The sequence below is a fragment of the Taurulus bubalis genome (assembly GCF_910589615.1).
Source record: "Taurulus bubalis genome assembly, chromosome: 2".
NCBI classification, from domain to species: Eukaryota; Metazoa; Chordata; class Actinopteri; order Perciformes; family Cottidae; genus Taurulus; species Taurulus bubalis.
In genome coordinates, this window is record NC_136590.1 from 40,357,862 (window position 1) to 40,374,074 (window position 16,213).

At 44.3% G+C, this 16,213-nt stretch overlaps 1 protein-coding gene across 1 annotated transcript in view; it reads right to left on the reverse strand.

The window, feature by feature from the left end:
- Nucleotides 1–218: 218 nt before the first annotated feature.
- The window catches only part of srrm3 (serine/arginine repetitive matrix 3), a gene marked incomplete at both ends in the record, with an annotated part of 33,236 nt that continues 17,241 nt past the window's right edge, over nt 219–16,213 (reverse strand). The window contains 8 exons of the mRNA XM_079214318.1: nt 219–474; nt 2,689–2,814; nt 2,907–3,158; nt 3,251–3,546; nt 11,421–11,583; nt 13,272–13,379; nt 13,940–13,987; nt 14,216–14,251. Of these exons, the coding sequence (XP_079070444.1) occupies nt 219–474; nt 2,689–2,814; nt 2,907–3,158; nt 3,251–3,546; nt 11,421–11,583; nt 13,272–13,379; nt 13,940–13,987; nt 14,216–14,251 (1,285 nt within the window). The remainder of the gene's footprint in view (nt 475–2,688; nt 2,815–2,906; nt 3,159–3,250; nt 3,547–11,420; nt 11,584–13,271; nt 13,380–13,939; nt 13,988–14,215; nt 14,252–16,213) is intronic.

Sequence of the window (16,213 nt, forward strand, 5' to 3'; positions counted from 1 at the left end):
TTCCATTTAATACCTTGTTTGCGTGAAGACATGAACAGTGACGGACAATTTCATAGTGGTGTGCTATTTCTCCTCTTTGATCCGGGCTCTGCGTTGGAGGGAGATAACGGTCTCGGGTCGAGGAGTTTTGGGGCCCTGGACTGGACAGCAGCGTGGGCAAAGCTCACGACTGAACCAGAGCACAGTCAAACGTAACGGGGCTCCTCTGTGTGTTGGGCTCAGAAGCCGGGGCTGTCGTAGCTGCTGCGGCTGTAGTAGCTGTGGTGGCTGCGGGAGCGACTCTTGCTGCGGCTCCAGCTGCGGCTCTGGCTGCGGCTCCGGCTCCAGCTGCGGCTCCGGCTTCTGCTCTGGCTCCGGCTGTGGCTCCGGCTGTAGCTGCTGTTGCTGCGGCTGCGACTGGACCGTGACGGGCTGCTGTCGTAGCTGGACGACGAAGGACTGGGCCGGTAGTACGGGATCGGCCGCTTCCGAGCACTGGGGAGAGGAGAAAGGAGGCGGGGATGGAGCGTTAGGAGCCATGGGGGAGGAGTCTGTCATGGCCTTTGTCTGACGTGGGTGTTCAACACGTGATGTATTAAGACAAGATTTAGTTGGTTGAGAACAAATCAGTGTTAGGCGACAGAAGTGGTGGACTTTTGATCAGAGCAGGATCTGAAAGAGAGCAGCTCCATGGGTTAAAGAAAAAGTCCAAGCTGTTTAATCACACACACGCAGACACACACACACTTTGCAGAGAAATGCATGTCGTTAGTTTAAGCCTAAGCATAAATCGCCTTGTTAATAGCCACCCTGGAAGTGCTTCCTGTAAGGTAATTAGCTGTTAGTTCCCAAAAGAAGCTCATCTTCTCAGTGGAGGCCAACACCCAGAGAAATCGTGGAGTCAACAGTGCGGGGAGAGATAAACGCTATCAAGGTCCCCGCTGCTACAAGGTGTGTTTCACCTTGTCATTTCAGCGGCATGTAGATAACTCAGCCGAAGCTTTTGTCTCCTGTATCTGCCTCGGGAATCCACGGCCTGCGCAATGAAGATATCCAGTAAAAGAAACCTTGATAGCATTTTAATCTCCCCGTGTTACAACATTAGTGGCTAACCGCAGAGGGGTGTAGCTTCAGAGCCGGTGTGAGTTTCTTTGTGTCAATTTGAATGAAGCAGCAGCAGAAAGAGGACAGAAGAACAAAAAAAAACAGAAGGAGGCCAGGTTTACTGATGGTTTGCCGTTCAGACGAGCTTCAGGAGTCGGACTACTCGGATCCTGCTGCGCGGCAACTGTTACCGGGGTAACTAGCCTGCGGCGGCTGGATTCAGCAGCATCCCGTCCGTCTTGGCAGGCAGGACCTTAAGGACCGGAGTGAGAGATGACAAGGTACACACACATGCTTGTTCGCTTGTTCGAGAGGGAAGAGACTTTTTTTTTACACCACAGAAACACATCTCTCTTTACCTTCTACATTTCAACAGAAACACGCCTAACAAACTTTCTGTGAGCGAAGATCAAATGATAATTAGGAAGTGATCAAAATTGTTTCGTATAAAGATTTCATGGTGAGTTTTTTAGATTTACTCATATCTTTATGAGCGGTGGGCGATACACGATAGACATCTGATCTCAGTACAGTGGAGCATTGATTCATATTTACTGGAACAATAAACAATACCACACAAACAGATCCGTATCTCAAACAAGCTTAATCCATGAATACGGATTTGTCTTGGCCTTTTGTTATCATACTGCATTTCCATATCAGTTTTACACAAGTCCTAAATGAACAACCCATTCATGACGCTTCTGATGTTCAGCGTTTGTCGAGACTGTGTTGTGTTGTCATTTTGTGGATCTGTAGACTGAGAGGGTTGTTTCTGTTATTCAGCCACATTGATTTAAATGGAGAGAAACAGCTGCCAGTAAAACACAATACTATAATATAATAGCACCACAAACTACATCCTGCAGGCACCAATCAGGGCTGAAAAAGTACTTCCTCAACATGTTATCAGAGTGGAGAAACAACAACAAAAAAATCCTTTTATCTGTTTTTATGTCAGGTAAATATTAGACACTTGACTGTCAATCAGAGTTACGGCGGTAAAGGACAGGCCTTTAAGACAACACCATTACAGGGTTATTGTATTCAAACGCAGCGATTTACAAACAATGCTAATATTTTGTTTTGTATAATTACTATGGGAATAACCAACTCTATTATAGCTGGATAATATTAATGTAGAAAAACAGAGTTTGTCTTCATAGTATCTCCTCTAACCAAACCAAACATATACAACCTTGTAAACGCCTCATTCGTTATGCATGCAGTATTTTGTATCCACTAAATAGATCTGGATGTGGTTCTTAAAATGTCCACTTCGTCATTGTTGTAATTTGCAGCTATAAAGAAGAGCGACGTTCGCTCCAGTTAAATATTGGAAAACGTTTTAACTGCAGAGTCTAACTTACCTCCGGCAAAAAGTGTGTCATGTAAAAAGAGCTGTTATTTCCAGACGTATAAAAGCCCCAAAATATACTTCAACACAAAAAAACTGTCTCGTAAAAGATGTGTTACTCTGTGTTCTGCTGGAAGATGAGTTTGGGGGAAAACATATTATTATATATATATATATATAAGTATGAGCAGATAGAAATCTTGACAACACATCAGGAGGAGGTTTCTGATGCTGGACGGCTCTGTTACCTGGTGATCCTGCGAGCCTCCATGAAGCTGGGCGAATCTCTTCTCCTTTTGCGAATGGGCGAGTAGCTGCGTGAGCGGCGGCGGGCCCGGCTGTCGGTGTCGGAGCAGTTCTGGCTGTCCCTCTCTCTGCGCGACAAAACGAGAACGCCATCAGAACAGCGGCAGCAAGGCGCATTAGAAAGAACGGCGTGACAGAGACAGGGGTTTTTTTTTTGTACCTGGAGTTGTTCTGTCTGTTGTTTGGGGACTTGGCCTTGCTGGGGCCTCGGTCCCTGGAGGCGGAGCGCGAGGACGAGCGCCCGCTGCTCCAGGAGCTGCTGCGCTGCCGGAGGTTGGGTTTGCTCCGGGACTCCTCTTTCTTCTTGCCCGACGTGTGCGGGTGGCGTCCCGGAGACGCCGACGGGCTCCGGTGGTGCGCCTGACCCCGACTGGAGCGGTGGTGACGCTTGGAAGAGTGGCCTCCTTTTGTCCTGGGGTAACGGGAGGTTCAACGCAGCGAGGTGTCAGGCGATTCTCTCTCAGTGGAAAGATGGGGGAGGCGTGCGGCGGGAGGCAAACTTACTTTCTCTGACGGCGCGAGTTCCTCCCTCTGTGAGCGTGGTTGTGCTGGGAGTGGGCCGAGTCGCTGCTGTGAGCAGGGGAGCGGGAGGTCTTATTGTGGCCTCTCTGGCTCCCTCTCCTCCCTGTCGCCTGGGTTACGGAGCCCCCCACAGCTGTGTTCCTGCCATCCACACTCCCAGCCTCTCCTGCTGCGCACGTCGGTCCCGTTTGGCTCCTGCTGGGGGCGCTGTGGAGCTTGTGCTCTCTCAGCAGAGTGGACTGGATGCTTGCAGAGCTAGCAGTCAGCAGATGGAGCTTCTGTAGAAAAAGATTATGACCAACAAAGGAAAAAAAAAGAAGAAAGAAGAAGAAGAAAGAAAACAAAAAAGAAAAAAAGGACAAAAAGAGCATTAGAGTGTTTCTGGGTTGGTGATTGAGCGCTACGGTGTACTTGCCAAAAAGAAGGTAAACATCTAAAAGAAAAAAGGTCTAGGTTTTCTCCATATGGCTTATAGATAGTCCTCTATGGTGCAGCGCATGCAATACTTGGCATGCAAAACCATAATGAGTTGAAGAAATCATAATCGCAAAAACAAACAAAAAAACTAGGAGGAGGAAGAGAGGGGGGAAAAAATCAAACAAAACTGTGAACCAAATAAGTTAAAGAGCAAAGGCAGAAGGTACAGAGCTACAGGTTGTGTAGAAAAAGAGGACTTCAGTTTTTTTTTTTTTTTTTTTTTTTTTTTTTTTTTTTTTTTAGTAACGGATTTAAAAAAAAAAGAAACAAAACAGAAAGAGAAGACAACTTGACGGAACATCACAGAAATGGAAGGAACAAAATAAAGATCACAATTATTGAATCAATCGAATCAGAAAACAAATCGTCTGCTACTCAATTTCTCTTTCTGGATTTTTTTTTCCTGTAGACAATTGCTGAGATGTGAACAGCGACCCATTTTCTTTGTTTTTTTTAATGGTTACTCTTGTTTAACTCCCTTCTGGTTAACATCCACTTACCAATAAAGTGGTATTCCCTCCTTTAGTAGGTAAGGTATGAAGAAAAGGGAAAAGTGGGGCAACATAAGTGCATCATTAGATTCACAAAATGCAAGAGAAAAAGACACAAAACCCTTCCCTGCCAGTGACTCATGAGACAATGCATGGAAATCAATGGAAAAGAACTCAAAAGCAGAGAGGAAAACCACAATGTGCAGGGAATCCCTCACACAGAGAGTAAATCCTCTGGGCCCAGCCACCTTCCTAAACATCAGAGAGCAACTTGCTAGTGAGAGTTTGAAGTATTTTCTTCACCAGTTTTACTGCCGACACGTTTACAGGCTACAGTAACTGCCTTAGTTTCTACTGTGTGTGATACAGGGCACCTACAGTTCCCACGATAGCCAACTTTTCTGTTAATGTAGTTCCAGGGAGTTGCCACATATAACAACAACGAGCCTTGTATTGGCTTGGGTTCAACCACATTGTATGGCATTCGAAGGTAATTCTTTTGCGTGAGTCACTAAATGTAAAAAACCCAGAAAAGCATTTGGTCAGTGAAAGGTCAGTAAAATCGCATCTAACTGGTAAAACAATAAATAATGTGATTTGATCCTTTGGGATTTTAAAGTGAAAAGTTACTTCTAGACTCACTCATGACTACTGTGTCTTAAAGGATAAGGCAGGCAGTATTCTGTATTTTTCTTATTGATAAGCATGAGCATGGGCTCTGTAGTTTATTTTGAGACAACTACACTCATAAAGACTGTCCTTGTGCTGTAAATACTCACTAGAGCCCCAGATGTGTATAAATCCACAGAATAGTTCCTAAAAAATGCACTATTTACTTTGGTTTGAGTGAGGTTGGCAAAAGAAACTACAGTGCCCAGACGTTTAAGGAACATTTTTAGCCGCTAGCTTGGCTCTATGGAAGGAAGTGTCAGTCGGTTGCCTGGTCCACTTTTGGTCCAGACTAAAATATCTCAACAACTATTGGGTGATTTGCCATTTTGTACAGACATTCATGTTCCCCAGAGGATGAAACCCTCTGACGCTGGTGATCCTCTGGTCTCGTGCCAGCATCAGGTCAAATGCAATTTGTTTAATACTTTGGTTTATGACTAAACACCCGCAAAACTGTTGACTTTTCCATCAGCCTCAGCTGTATTTTGTGTTTAGTAGGAATTAGCTAATGTTGTAGCATGCTCACTCAGCACTATACCTGCTTAACATCAGCATGTTAGCATTGTCATTTTGAACATGTTAGCATGCTCACTCAGCATTATACCTGTTAGCATTGTCATTTTGAACATGTTAGCATGCTGGCGTTAGCATTTAGCTTGGTTTCGCCTTACTGAGCCACTTGTGTAGCTGTAGACTTAGTCTTGGTTAATAATAAAACTACATATTTGCGACCTTTTTAAAATGTTACATCTTCAGTGGGAACTAATATTGCACATAGTACTAAAAGCAAAGTTTTGACATACACATCAAAACAATGCCGATTTAGGTCTTTTCAGGGGATTTGCTCATCGTAAGAAGAAAACACGCAATGAGTAATGCCAGCCTTATCCTATAATCTGTGTATAGTAGAAGGTGAGTTCAAACATGTTCCCAGCCTCTATTTTAAGCATTCAACAAAAATAGAAGATGGACGAGTGCTTCAGTGGGAGTTAGGGGAGTTATACACTGCTCATTGTAAGCCGGTCATGAAAAGAGAGTTACTCTCCAACAGGCGTTTTATAGTTTGAAACCAAATACCGCTAGCTGTCTCTTTCACATGCATTACAATGTGCAGTCTGAACTGCTTCGTAATCAACAATTTACAACAAAAGCACCGACTGGTCGCTGCAGAAAGAAGAGCCGTTCTCCACTAGAGAAGAAGACAACTAAGCGGTGGAAGAAGAAGACACACAACCACTGGTGCTCATGACAGTTGTTAGAAATCAGTCGTGGAAATCAATGTGGTGAAAATCATAAGGCGGATGTACTAATTCACCGACAAACAGAGAGATGCTGGACAGACAGGAATGCATTCTACCAAAACAGAAAGAAAACAAAACTGGAGAAAGAAATGGACCTGGAAGATAGAGCGGGGTATTGGACTTCAGAATGAAGTTAAGGAGGAAAGAGAAAAACCAGAGCTCTACGTAATCCAATCATAATTGATGAGGTAAAATCAATTTGGTTAGAGACCATTGGTAAATAACAGAGAGAGAGAGAGAGAGAGAGAGAGAGAGAGAGAGAGAAACATTGACGTCACTCAGGCTAGGGTGCTTGTCACATTCTCATCTGCATAAAGATCACGTGCGTAGGCAAAGCGTTACCTACCTTCCATTTCAATCAGTGACACGTATGCAATATCAACAAAAAAGGAAAGAAAGAAAAAAAGAAAAAAGGAGAAAGAAATGTTCTCCGCAGCGAAATGGGAAAAAGACAATGACCTCTTTTAGTATCAAAGCTACATATTGTGTCCAGAGACTAAGGAGAAACAAACAAACCAAAAAGTACAAAGAAAATAGAGGGGAGAAAACTAAAAAAAACTAAAAATAATAATAATTCCAGATGGAATTCAAATCAAACTAAAATTAGAAACAAAGGATGAAATCTATAAACTACATGATTTGCTTTGTCTTTTTCGCTTGTACAAATGCAGCCATATTTGTATCAAAACGGGGAGAGGGGGTGGGGGGGGAGTAGAAGTAAGCGGATAGAGTTAATTGTGATATTAGTGGACATTTATGTAGAGTAGAGTATATAGCTATAGGAGGAGGGGGAGGGGAGGAGAGGGGAGGGGGGAGGAGACATGCAGAGCTGGCAGATGTGAGAGATACGTGGGAAGAAAAAGGCCGGGACAACAAGAGTGAGACGTGAGTCACACATGACACAGATGTACAGGTAGGAGGGGAGGAGGAGGAGGAGGAGGAAGAGGAGGAGGAGGAAGGGTAGAAGAGTGTTGGAGGGGCGGTCACTGCTAAGATGGACAACTAGAGAGTCAGCACATTTGAAAGGGACCCCAGTCACATTTTGGCCCGGGTTTCTTCAGCAGCAGCAGCACTTCTCTACTCTTAAGACGTCTGCCCAGCTTTCTTCCAGGCAATCTTTTTATTTATTTATCACTGTAAACACAGGTACGGTGAGGGAGAGAGAGAGAGAGAGCCCAAGGAGCTTCGCCAAATCTGCTGTTTACAACTGCCAACGGGGGAGAGGGAAGGGAGGGGAGCTTACGTTCAAAATGGCTTGGGTCCCTTTAAAATAACAATCATGTTAATACATGTGTGAGTTGTCCTGGTTATTTTTCAAGAGCCCATGTACGTGTGTTTGAAGTGTTTGAAGACATCCAGTAATAATGAGCAAGAGGACGACTGGCCCGGTTTGGGACCGGCTCGTTCACTGTGCAGGAGACAGTCCTGGACGCCTCCCGGCTCTGGCTGCTCTTTCTCAGACTTGGGGAAGTTAAGCACATGTGTTTACCGAACCAACCGGATAGTCCCAACACATATGTTGGGAAGAAAATGTTTCGGTGCTGCGTCTTCTTTGACTGATTCTGAATCCCAACAGACCGGCGTGACCTGCAAGGAGAGGGTCACATGACCAACCGGGGTTGCCAAGCTAACACTGCCTTAGCGAGCTAATCTGCCAGCCTGTTTACCGCTGTGTGCTAGTTATGGCGGTGGGTTTGACAATGTTGTTTTGTGAGTTTTTATTGAAAAAAGAAAACGGTGCAATAGATGGATACGTTTTTGTAAGATCTGATTATTACGAATGCCGTTTTTTGTTGAATAATTACAATAGTTTTGTGCCCTCTTCGAGGCCGACAATGTGAACAGTGCTGCTTTAAGTCACACCGAGTAGGATTCACCTGAAAAACAATGTCTAGGCTCATACTAAAATAATACCTCTCAATCAGTAATGTTCTTATTTTGCGGTATTCGGGACAAAGTGAATCTGGGGTTGACTATCACCCGCTGATGGGTAACCATCTGTAACCCTTATTGAGGTTAACTAGAGGTTTGGTTTGCATGAATATTCTTAATAGATATAATGTCATACTTTGGAGGATGCTTGGCTTGCTACATGTCTCATAGTTTCTTTCTCTAATAAGCATAGAGAGAGTTTTACACATTTCTTGTGTTCAGTGTTTCTTCACTGCTAACCTCGGGGAGCTAGTTAGCAACCGGGTTGACTGAAAACTAGTCTACTGACGTCTCCTTCAGTCATGTGATCCTCGCAGGTTGCAGAGGTCTGTCGAGTGTCCTGTAAATGTCCACTTTATCTATGATTGGTGGGGAGTTGAGTTTTTTTTCCTTCCTCATTGGTCAAATGGAGCCGCAAGGAGCCCATTTCACCCTTAAAAGCAAACTTTACAAGAGCGAAGGCTTCGAGTAGAAGGACTAACTCGTTGGTTTTTGCAAACGCACGTCTGCTTAACTTCTCCACCTCTGATAAAGAGCAGTGCACAGGCGTTTCCCCAAGCCTCTCTATGGGAAGCGTCCGGGAGTGTCCGCCACGTCGCGGACGAGACCGTTCCAAAACGGGGCGAGAGGACAACTACAGGAACACAAACTGAGATGATATATATATATAGATAGATAGATAGATAGATACACAACCAGAGCTGCTGTACAGAACATTTGCTAAACCACACAACTGCTGCAGTAAAGTCAAACTTCAGTGGGATCCAGGATCTGTCACACATAACCGTCCTCATGTGGAGATTTCAGTTTGGGGATTATCATGAAAGAAGAAATGTTTTACCTTTTGGTGGAGATTAACAAGAATGGCAACATCGCCATATGCTACAAAGATGCTGCTTAAAAGTAAAAATAAAAACGGGTGAGCCAATTACATGCTCCCCTCTCGCCACATCCCAACTGAATGGCTCTAACATACATTAACAAACAGACCTCGCTTGCCATTCCCCACTGGCCTGAGCAGATGGAGCAGAAACCACAAACGCCAGGGACAGAAGAGACACTGCCACCTAGAGGGGCAACATGCACGTCGGTAGACATGGCAGAGTAAAACAGTGGAGAGGAGCGTGTGTTTAACTCCTAGTGGTTTGGCAGGAGCTGTTGGACGCCTGGAGGAGAAGAGGATCTATCACTGAGCAGAGCGTGTGCTTGAGAAGAAAGACAACGGTATTGACAAGAAGAAACCATTACACATACCCAGTTAACCTACTTGGTCCGGTTCCAAAGCATTTGAGTGCTTTTTATATAAATGAGACAGAAAGATTTGGGCATTTATTCATGGGTAAATACCACTTAATACTTTTGATAAGGAAAAAAAAGAAACAGTAATGAATGAAATAAGCAGAGAGAGAGAGAGAGAGAGAGAGAGAGAGAGAGAGACCAGATGAGACCTCATAGACACATGCAAGCTGGAGTAGAAAATAGAAACCATCCTTTTTCGTCTGGAGTGTTTGCAGCCCATTTAGATGCACATTCGACAGAGAAAGACGATTTTGCAAGCGAATCCTGCAGTCTGAGTGTCTTTTGTTTTACTCCAACATAATCGGCTGCCGCCCTACTGTCGCTCTGATGATCCATTTGCCGTATGGAATAGCAAGGTTGTTTCAATAATAGCAGGAAGGGATTTAAAACTCAGCGTCTTCGAGGTAATCAGAGACGAGCAGAGCGGCTTATTTTCTAAAGAGCCAAAACACACAAGGAGCAGTTCCACATTAAACCCTTGGAAGGGAATACCTATGATTTATAACTCTTCAGGAGCCTATTGTGGACAATATGTGCAGGTTTATTTTAGGATTTTAGTACTCAGAGGGTCCACCGTGTGTCGTGATTTTAATTCATTAACACAACATAGTTTCTATGGGAGATTTAAAATGCCTACATATAAAGATATATCAGGTGGAACAAAAAGATGATGCATTTTTATAACAAAAAGGACGCTACCCTGCACTTTATCATGACGACGCTATACTTTGCCTTTGGGAAATGTAATTGTCATATTTTAAATCAGGTAAAATATTTAAGTATTTTTGACTTGGCGGTTACACAAATATATCCAATCAAATGTGATTTTGGCAGAAATAGCTAACCCGCCCATCACATGTAACTGCACTTGACTGTTAGCTTGTAGGTAGCTAGCAGTGCAATATCTTAAAGGAAGTTTTGACTTCAGCAGGCAAAAACGTGGTTGAGGAATAATTCATTAAATGAACCCTCATCCTTGATTTAAATCCCTCCTTTTAACTATTGTAATATTCCGTTACCTGCAGAAATATATCAGATTACAGAAACTAAAAATGCTTTAATTTCCCTTTCACTGTGACTTTAATATCCATTAATTGCATCAGGAGACTAAAAGCAATATAATTGTCCTGATTGATTTGATTTGCTTTTATTTGAGCTTTATTAATCTTCCATATGGGCCAGCACACAGCGGATAATGGGGAGCAACGATTCATTTTTGCAAGCTCGGATCAAGACTTTCCATAAGTAATTGGATTTGTCAGTTCCAGGAGAAATTGCAGATTGTTATCACTTTGAAGCGCCCTGAGACGTGTAATTGTGACTCTTGCAACATTGGCTAATTACGGCTTAATCTGTAGTAAAACTTAGAGGTTATCATTCCCAAAAGACACATTTTTCTGTGATATTTCTTCACGGGCATGAACCTATGTGGGGGAGCAAATGTCTGAAGTAGTCATACCTTTCCCTGGCTAAACTTCTTTTCTGTATTTGTTTCATGCCTGAGCAGGCACTCGCTCTGAAGAAACAACTCATGTTTTTGCTCATTCATTTGGAAACGCGTGCAGCTCATATTTTGCTCTTGTCTTTGCTCCCTGCCTCCCTCTGCTCCCGGCAAACAACAAGGAAAAAAGAAAAAGAAAGAAAAAACAAGATGGCAGAGGAGTCAAAGAGAACCAGAAACAAAGCAGCAGGAGCGGCAACCTTTTTACACAGGACAGGAGTGTCTTTTACACGTCAGAAAGAATAATAGTAATCATATAAACTGGCCTACAACCTAAGAATAACTGAGAACAGAATGGAAGAATAGCCTTCACTATCAGACAAGATGAGAATTCATGTCAACCAACACAAAAGGAGCAAGATAAAACGCATCGGTAGAGACTGTGGCAGAGATATCGTTGGAGCGGGTGTGGGGGAGGGCGGAGGGGGCGGGGGGGAGGGTGTGGGGGGTGTGGGAGCAGAATAGAGGAGATTACATACATCGTTCCCTTTCTCGCCCTCGCCGTGGTTGAGTCTGCCGGCCTTGCCGTTGCGGCTCCGCTGGCCGTGGTCCCCGTTGTGCCAGGCGGCGGGAGCGTTGGGGCCCGGGGACGGAGAGGCGCCGGACGCCTTCTGCCCGTCCGTCTTGTGCTTGGAGTTCAGTCTGGAAGAAGAGCACAGACACACAGCGGCACTCTGGGTAAAGCACAGCCAGGCGGAAGGGTCGGACATTGAGACTTCTGTTGGCCTGATCAGAGGTATCGATGAACGCAGAAGTCTTTCACTTCGACTCCCGCTCGACGCACACTTGAGAAGGAACGATATTTATCCGACTGCCTCACACACGCCGCCTGGAACCTGCTTTGGAGCGTTCGTACCAAATATCATTGGCCTTGATGAAGATGGTAGCTGAGTCAATATACACAATATACACAGAATGAAGTAGTTTGCTATTTATATTTGATAGAATGCTACACAACATTGTTGGGGGGGATTTATCAGAGGTGCAAATATCAAGAATAAAGCTGCATTGATTTTTGTTTCCAAAATCTTTCTGTGGATCTTCATTGTCTGCACTTCTCTCTCTCTCTCTTTCTCTCTCTCTCTCTTTCTCTCTCTCTCTCTCTGATGTCGCTCGACTGCCAGCAGCAGAATGTATTCCCAGCTCCACGTTAGTTTTCTGTTTGTTTCCATTTCAACGAATTTCCTATTTATTCATCTTTTTATCATAAAATAACATATTGTTGTGTGATTTTTTTTTACTGCAAGTATTAAAGCAATAGTGTATTTTATATGAGGATCTGTCGGGGACGGCGGCCAGCAGCAAAAGGTAATTTAAGAAGAAAACAAGCTTAAGAGTATGTTATATTTAGAACATTAACCGAGCAGGCAGACGGCCCTTTCCTATGGAGAATGCTTTCGGAATTGAAATTGGTCCAGTATTGAGGGAGAATGGCCGCAGATGAAATAACTGATTTTCAATGTCATGGCTGAAAATGTAACTGATTGCAGCGATGTGGATGTGATGCCAGAGTTCAGAAGGAGACTTGATTGAAACACACAATAACAAACATTATGAAGCAGAAGGTGTATTTCTCTGTCGGTACTTTCCATAATGCTTATAATACCAATCTGAGCCTGTCAGTGGCAAAAACAGCAGTGAGGAGTGGCTTCATTGCAGCTTGTTATCCTGCAGCGTTCTCCCTCAATACTGGACCAATTTCAAAAGATTGTTAGTCATAGGAAAAAACATTCAGAATCAGTTGAAAATCATTCAGAATCAGTTGAAAAATACCAGTGTTGCTCTTTAAAATTCTTCAAACTTTGATGAGAAACGTTGGCTGAATGTGACACAATACTTCACGAAATAAATATTCTGTCCTGTCCGTGGCTTCTTTTAAAGAAAGAATAACTCGTACGGCAGAGTAGAACATCTTATTAACTGCCCCATTGCACTCTTATTTGCTTGTAAAATAATTGGAAAGAAAATTCCCAACGCTGTTTAACATGTCACAACAGAAAAAACACTATCGAGTCATAAAAATAACCCGACATCCAAGACCGCAAAGCCAGACAGTTCAAATAACTATCACTATATAGTAAATTCAGCTTTTGAAAAAAAGACAAATAAGACGTTTAATGCTCCATAAAATGATAACCGGTGCAGAGTGATACCACAGCTATTTAATGGGGCTCATTATTAGAGGCCCATTGGCATCCTAATACGGGAGTCAGAGGGAGGCCGACAGTCGCCAGGGCAACTGCTCGACAGGCGGAGGAGCGGTACCCGTGTGTGACGAGACACAGCCGAGGTGTTCATGCAAGTGTGTGCGTGTGTCGAGAGGAGTGTACCTGGCGGGAGATTTGGAGGTGCTCCGTGTGGAGGACAGGGAGGCGCTACGGGAGCTACAGCAGCTGCCTTGATGCTGGGAACTCCTACTGGGGGTCTCACCGGGGGACCTGGGGGATGACGACCAATGGACGCACACACACACACACACACACACACACACGCACACGCACACACGTACATACATAAAGCCATGTCTATGTACGCAGACATCACGGCGAGCTCAGTCGTCAATCCTGTGATATGTAAAACAGTTCATGCGCCGCCAAACACCTTCGATATATATTCTAATCAAAGGTGGGGAGGGGTTGCGCAACGTGTGGCATGGGAATCCTGTTGGACGCTGGGAAGATGCACTATGTGCTTTACAGCTCGGCCATTTACATTCTCTGTGAGTCCGAGCCTGAGATAATGGGTGTAAAATACCAATATAAATTTATGAGAGGCTGAGCGTGATTCCAATTGGAGCCCTTGTTGTCGTTCACGGTGAGTTTCCACGTGTGCAGAGGACGAATGCCGGCCTATTTTCTTACAGTGTACATGTACATCGACTGTTACCTGATAACGGGTGTGAAACGAATGTCGTACTGAGAAAGAAAAGCAGACATGTGGGTCTTTGGGCTCAGCATTGACATGTGAAGGCATCAGAGTGATTCTATGTGCATCTCACCTCTTTTTCTGTTTGTTCTTGTCTCTGTGTTTGTTCTTGCTGCCCGATCTAAAAACAAATGGCATGCGTAAGATAACGGGGCTGCGCACTTTGAAGCACGGGAGACACGCATTCACACCCTTTGTAAAAAAAAAAAAAGGAAACTCAGTGTACCACTCACCCATATGGATTGTCTTTTGAACAATCAGTAGGCAGAAATGACAATAACACACACCTTACACGTATTATGTATGTTATAATGTATTGTGTGTTATTTTTCTCTTGTTCCATACACACCTGTGTCTCCTCTTTTTCCTGGAGCCGGATGCAGACCTACGAAGACAAGGAAAGACAAGAAAAAACACCAGTCATCATAATGATGAACTGCAAAATGAATATTCTGTATGATACAACTGTGCAGCGGGGGTCTGTTCCAACAAGCAGGTAAAAAAAAAAAAAGGTATTTTTACATCCACGCGTCCATGTTCCAGATTTGAGGTGGTTCGGGGAATTACTAAACTCGCTTCTTGAAATCCATTCTAGGACATCGGAGGTGGTATTTTGGACAACTGCTGGCGGTTCAAGTCAAAATCTATTCTGTGCTGGGTGCCACCTTTTCTATTTACTTTAAAGAAGAAAATTAAAAAAATCACAAACACCTCCAAAGAATATTGAAGCTACGTTAAGCCTCCGAAGGAGTGAAAGCTTCCCAAGCAGCCGAGACTCAATCGGAGCGCACAGATGATTGGGAGTTTTTAGTCAAAGAATATGAGCACGTTTGAGTTGCCGTGTTCTTTGTTGTTGTTGTTGTTGTTGTAAATAAATGGAATGTTGCAGGCGTCCCAGCTGCTGTTCTACAGGTTGTGGGTGTCACGCTCGGTTTACATGTATTGCCGGCCCTAGAAGATGCTGCTCCGTGCGATACAGCAGCAACAATGCACCGAGGGGTTTCCCTTTGACCCCCGGGTCACAGCGGACGGTCACGATTTGAGAGGCCGGCCACCCCTCAGTCCTCCCGTCTCAACCGCCACATCACCTCCGTATCGCTTTCACCCTCGCTGCAGTTTCCATAGTGATTAGTCAGACCGGTCTGTGAGAGTCGCCGCTTATTTTCCTGAAGAGCACTATACCCTACATGCATGCAGTGGGCTGGGCGGCTCAAAGTGTGTTGATCCACTGGGAGGGGAGTAATAAAGCGGTCACAGTAACGCACACGTGACCCAACTGGGGGACCTATGTGTATGAGGGCGTTATTCTGGAGAGATCATTGCTCTTCTTCTTCTTCTTCTCTCACACATACATGGTCACACCTCTGCTGCCAGGACACAGCTGTTTGGTACACGTGAGATATACGATGTGCATCAAAATAGACACAAGTCCCTTTGTTTCAAAGTGAGTGGGGCCACTCTCTGGAGGAGGAACCCTCCATTCTCAACATCTATACATTATTCATATATCAACCGTACCTGCAATGCAGAGAGATGCTTTGGAGAGTGGGGGAGGAGCAGAGAGGACGGGTGGTGCCCGGATGTGCGTGGATGGATGAGGGGTGGGGAGCGGTGCAGCGACGCTCGACAATTTGCTGAGAGGCTCATTTTTCTCGTGTTTTCGCGGCCCCCGTACAGGCCGGGCTATTAGAGCAACGCGCTTAGCCCGCTCTCCCCGAAAAGTCTCTCTGCGATTGCTCATTGTCGTTATGATATCCCGGGGCGTCGCACAAGTGTTTGTTGATGAGCTCTGGCTCCATACTCTCTTCTTCTTTTGTTTCCTGCCACTCTCACTTTCTTCTTCCCTTCCTTTTCTATTCGTCTCTGTTCCTTTCAGCCTTCTCTCGCTTGATTCGTGTCTTTCTTCCTTCCTTTCCTTCCTTTTTCTTCTTGTGTTTCCTACTTTCCTTTTTCCACTTCCATTTTCTTCCTATATTTTAGTCTTTCCTCTTTTCCTGTCATTTCTTTCATTTCCTTCAGCCTTTTCTTTTTCACATTTTCTTCTTGCCATCCACCCCCCTTTTTGCCCTTTTTACCCTTTCTTTTCATAATGTTCCTTTTCTTCTTTAATTTCTTTCTTTCCTACTTCCCTTTCTTTGTATTCTTATCTTGCCACCTTTCCTTGTTCACTTCCTTTTCCCACCATATCTTGTAGTCATCCCTCCTCTTTCTTTTCCAACTTTTCCTTCTTCATGCTTCCATTCCCTTTTATTCTTATCTTTCTTCCTTTACTACATCCCTTCCTTTTTATTCCTGTCTTTCCTCCTTTTCTCTGACTTCCTATGCTTTAGTCTTTCCTCCTTCCCTC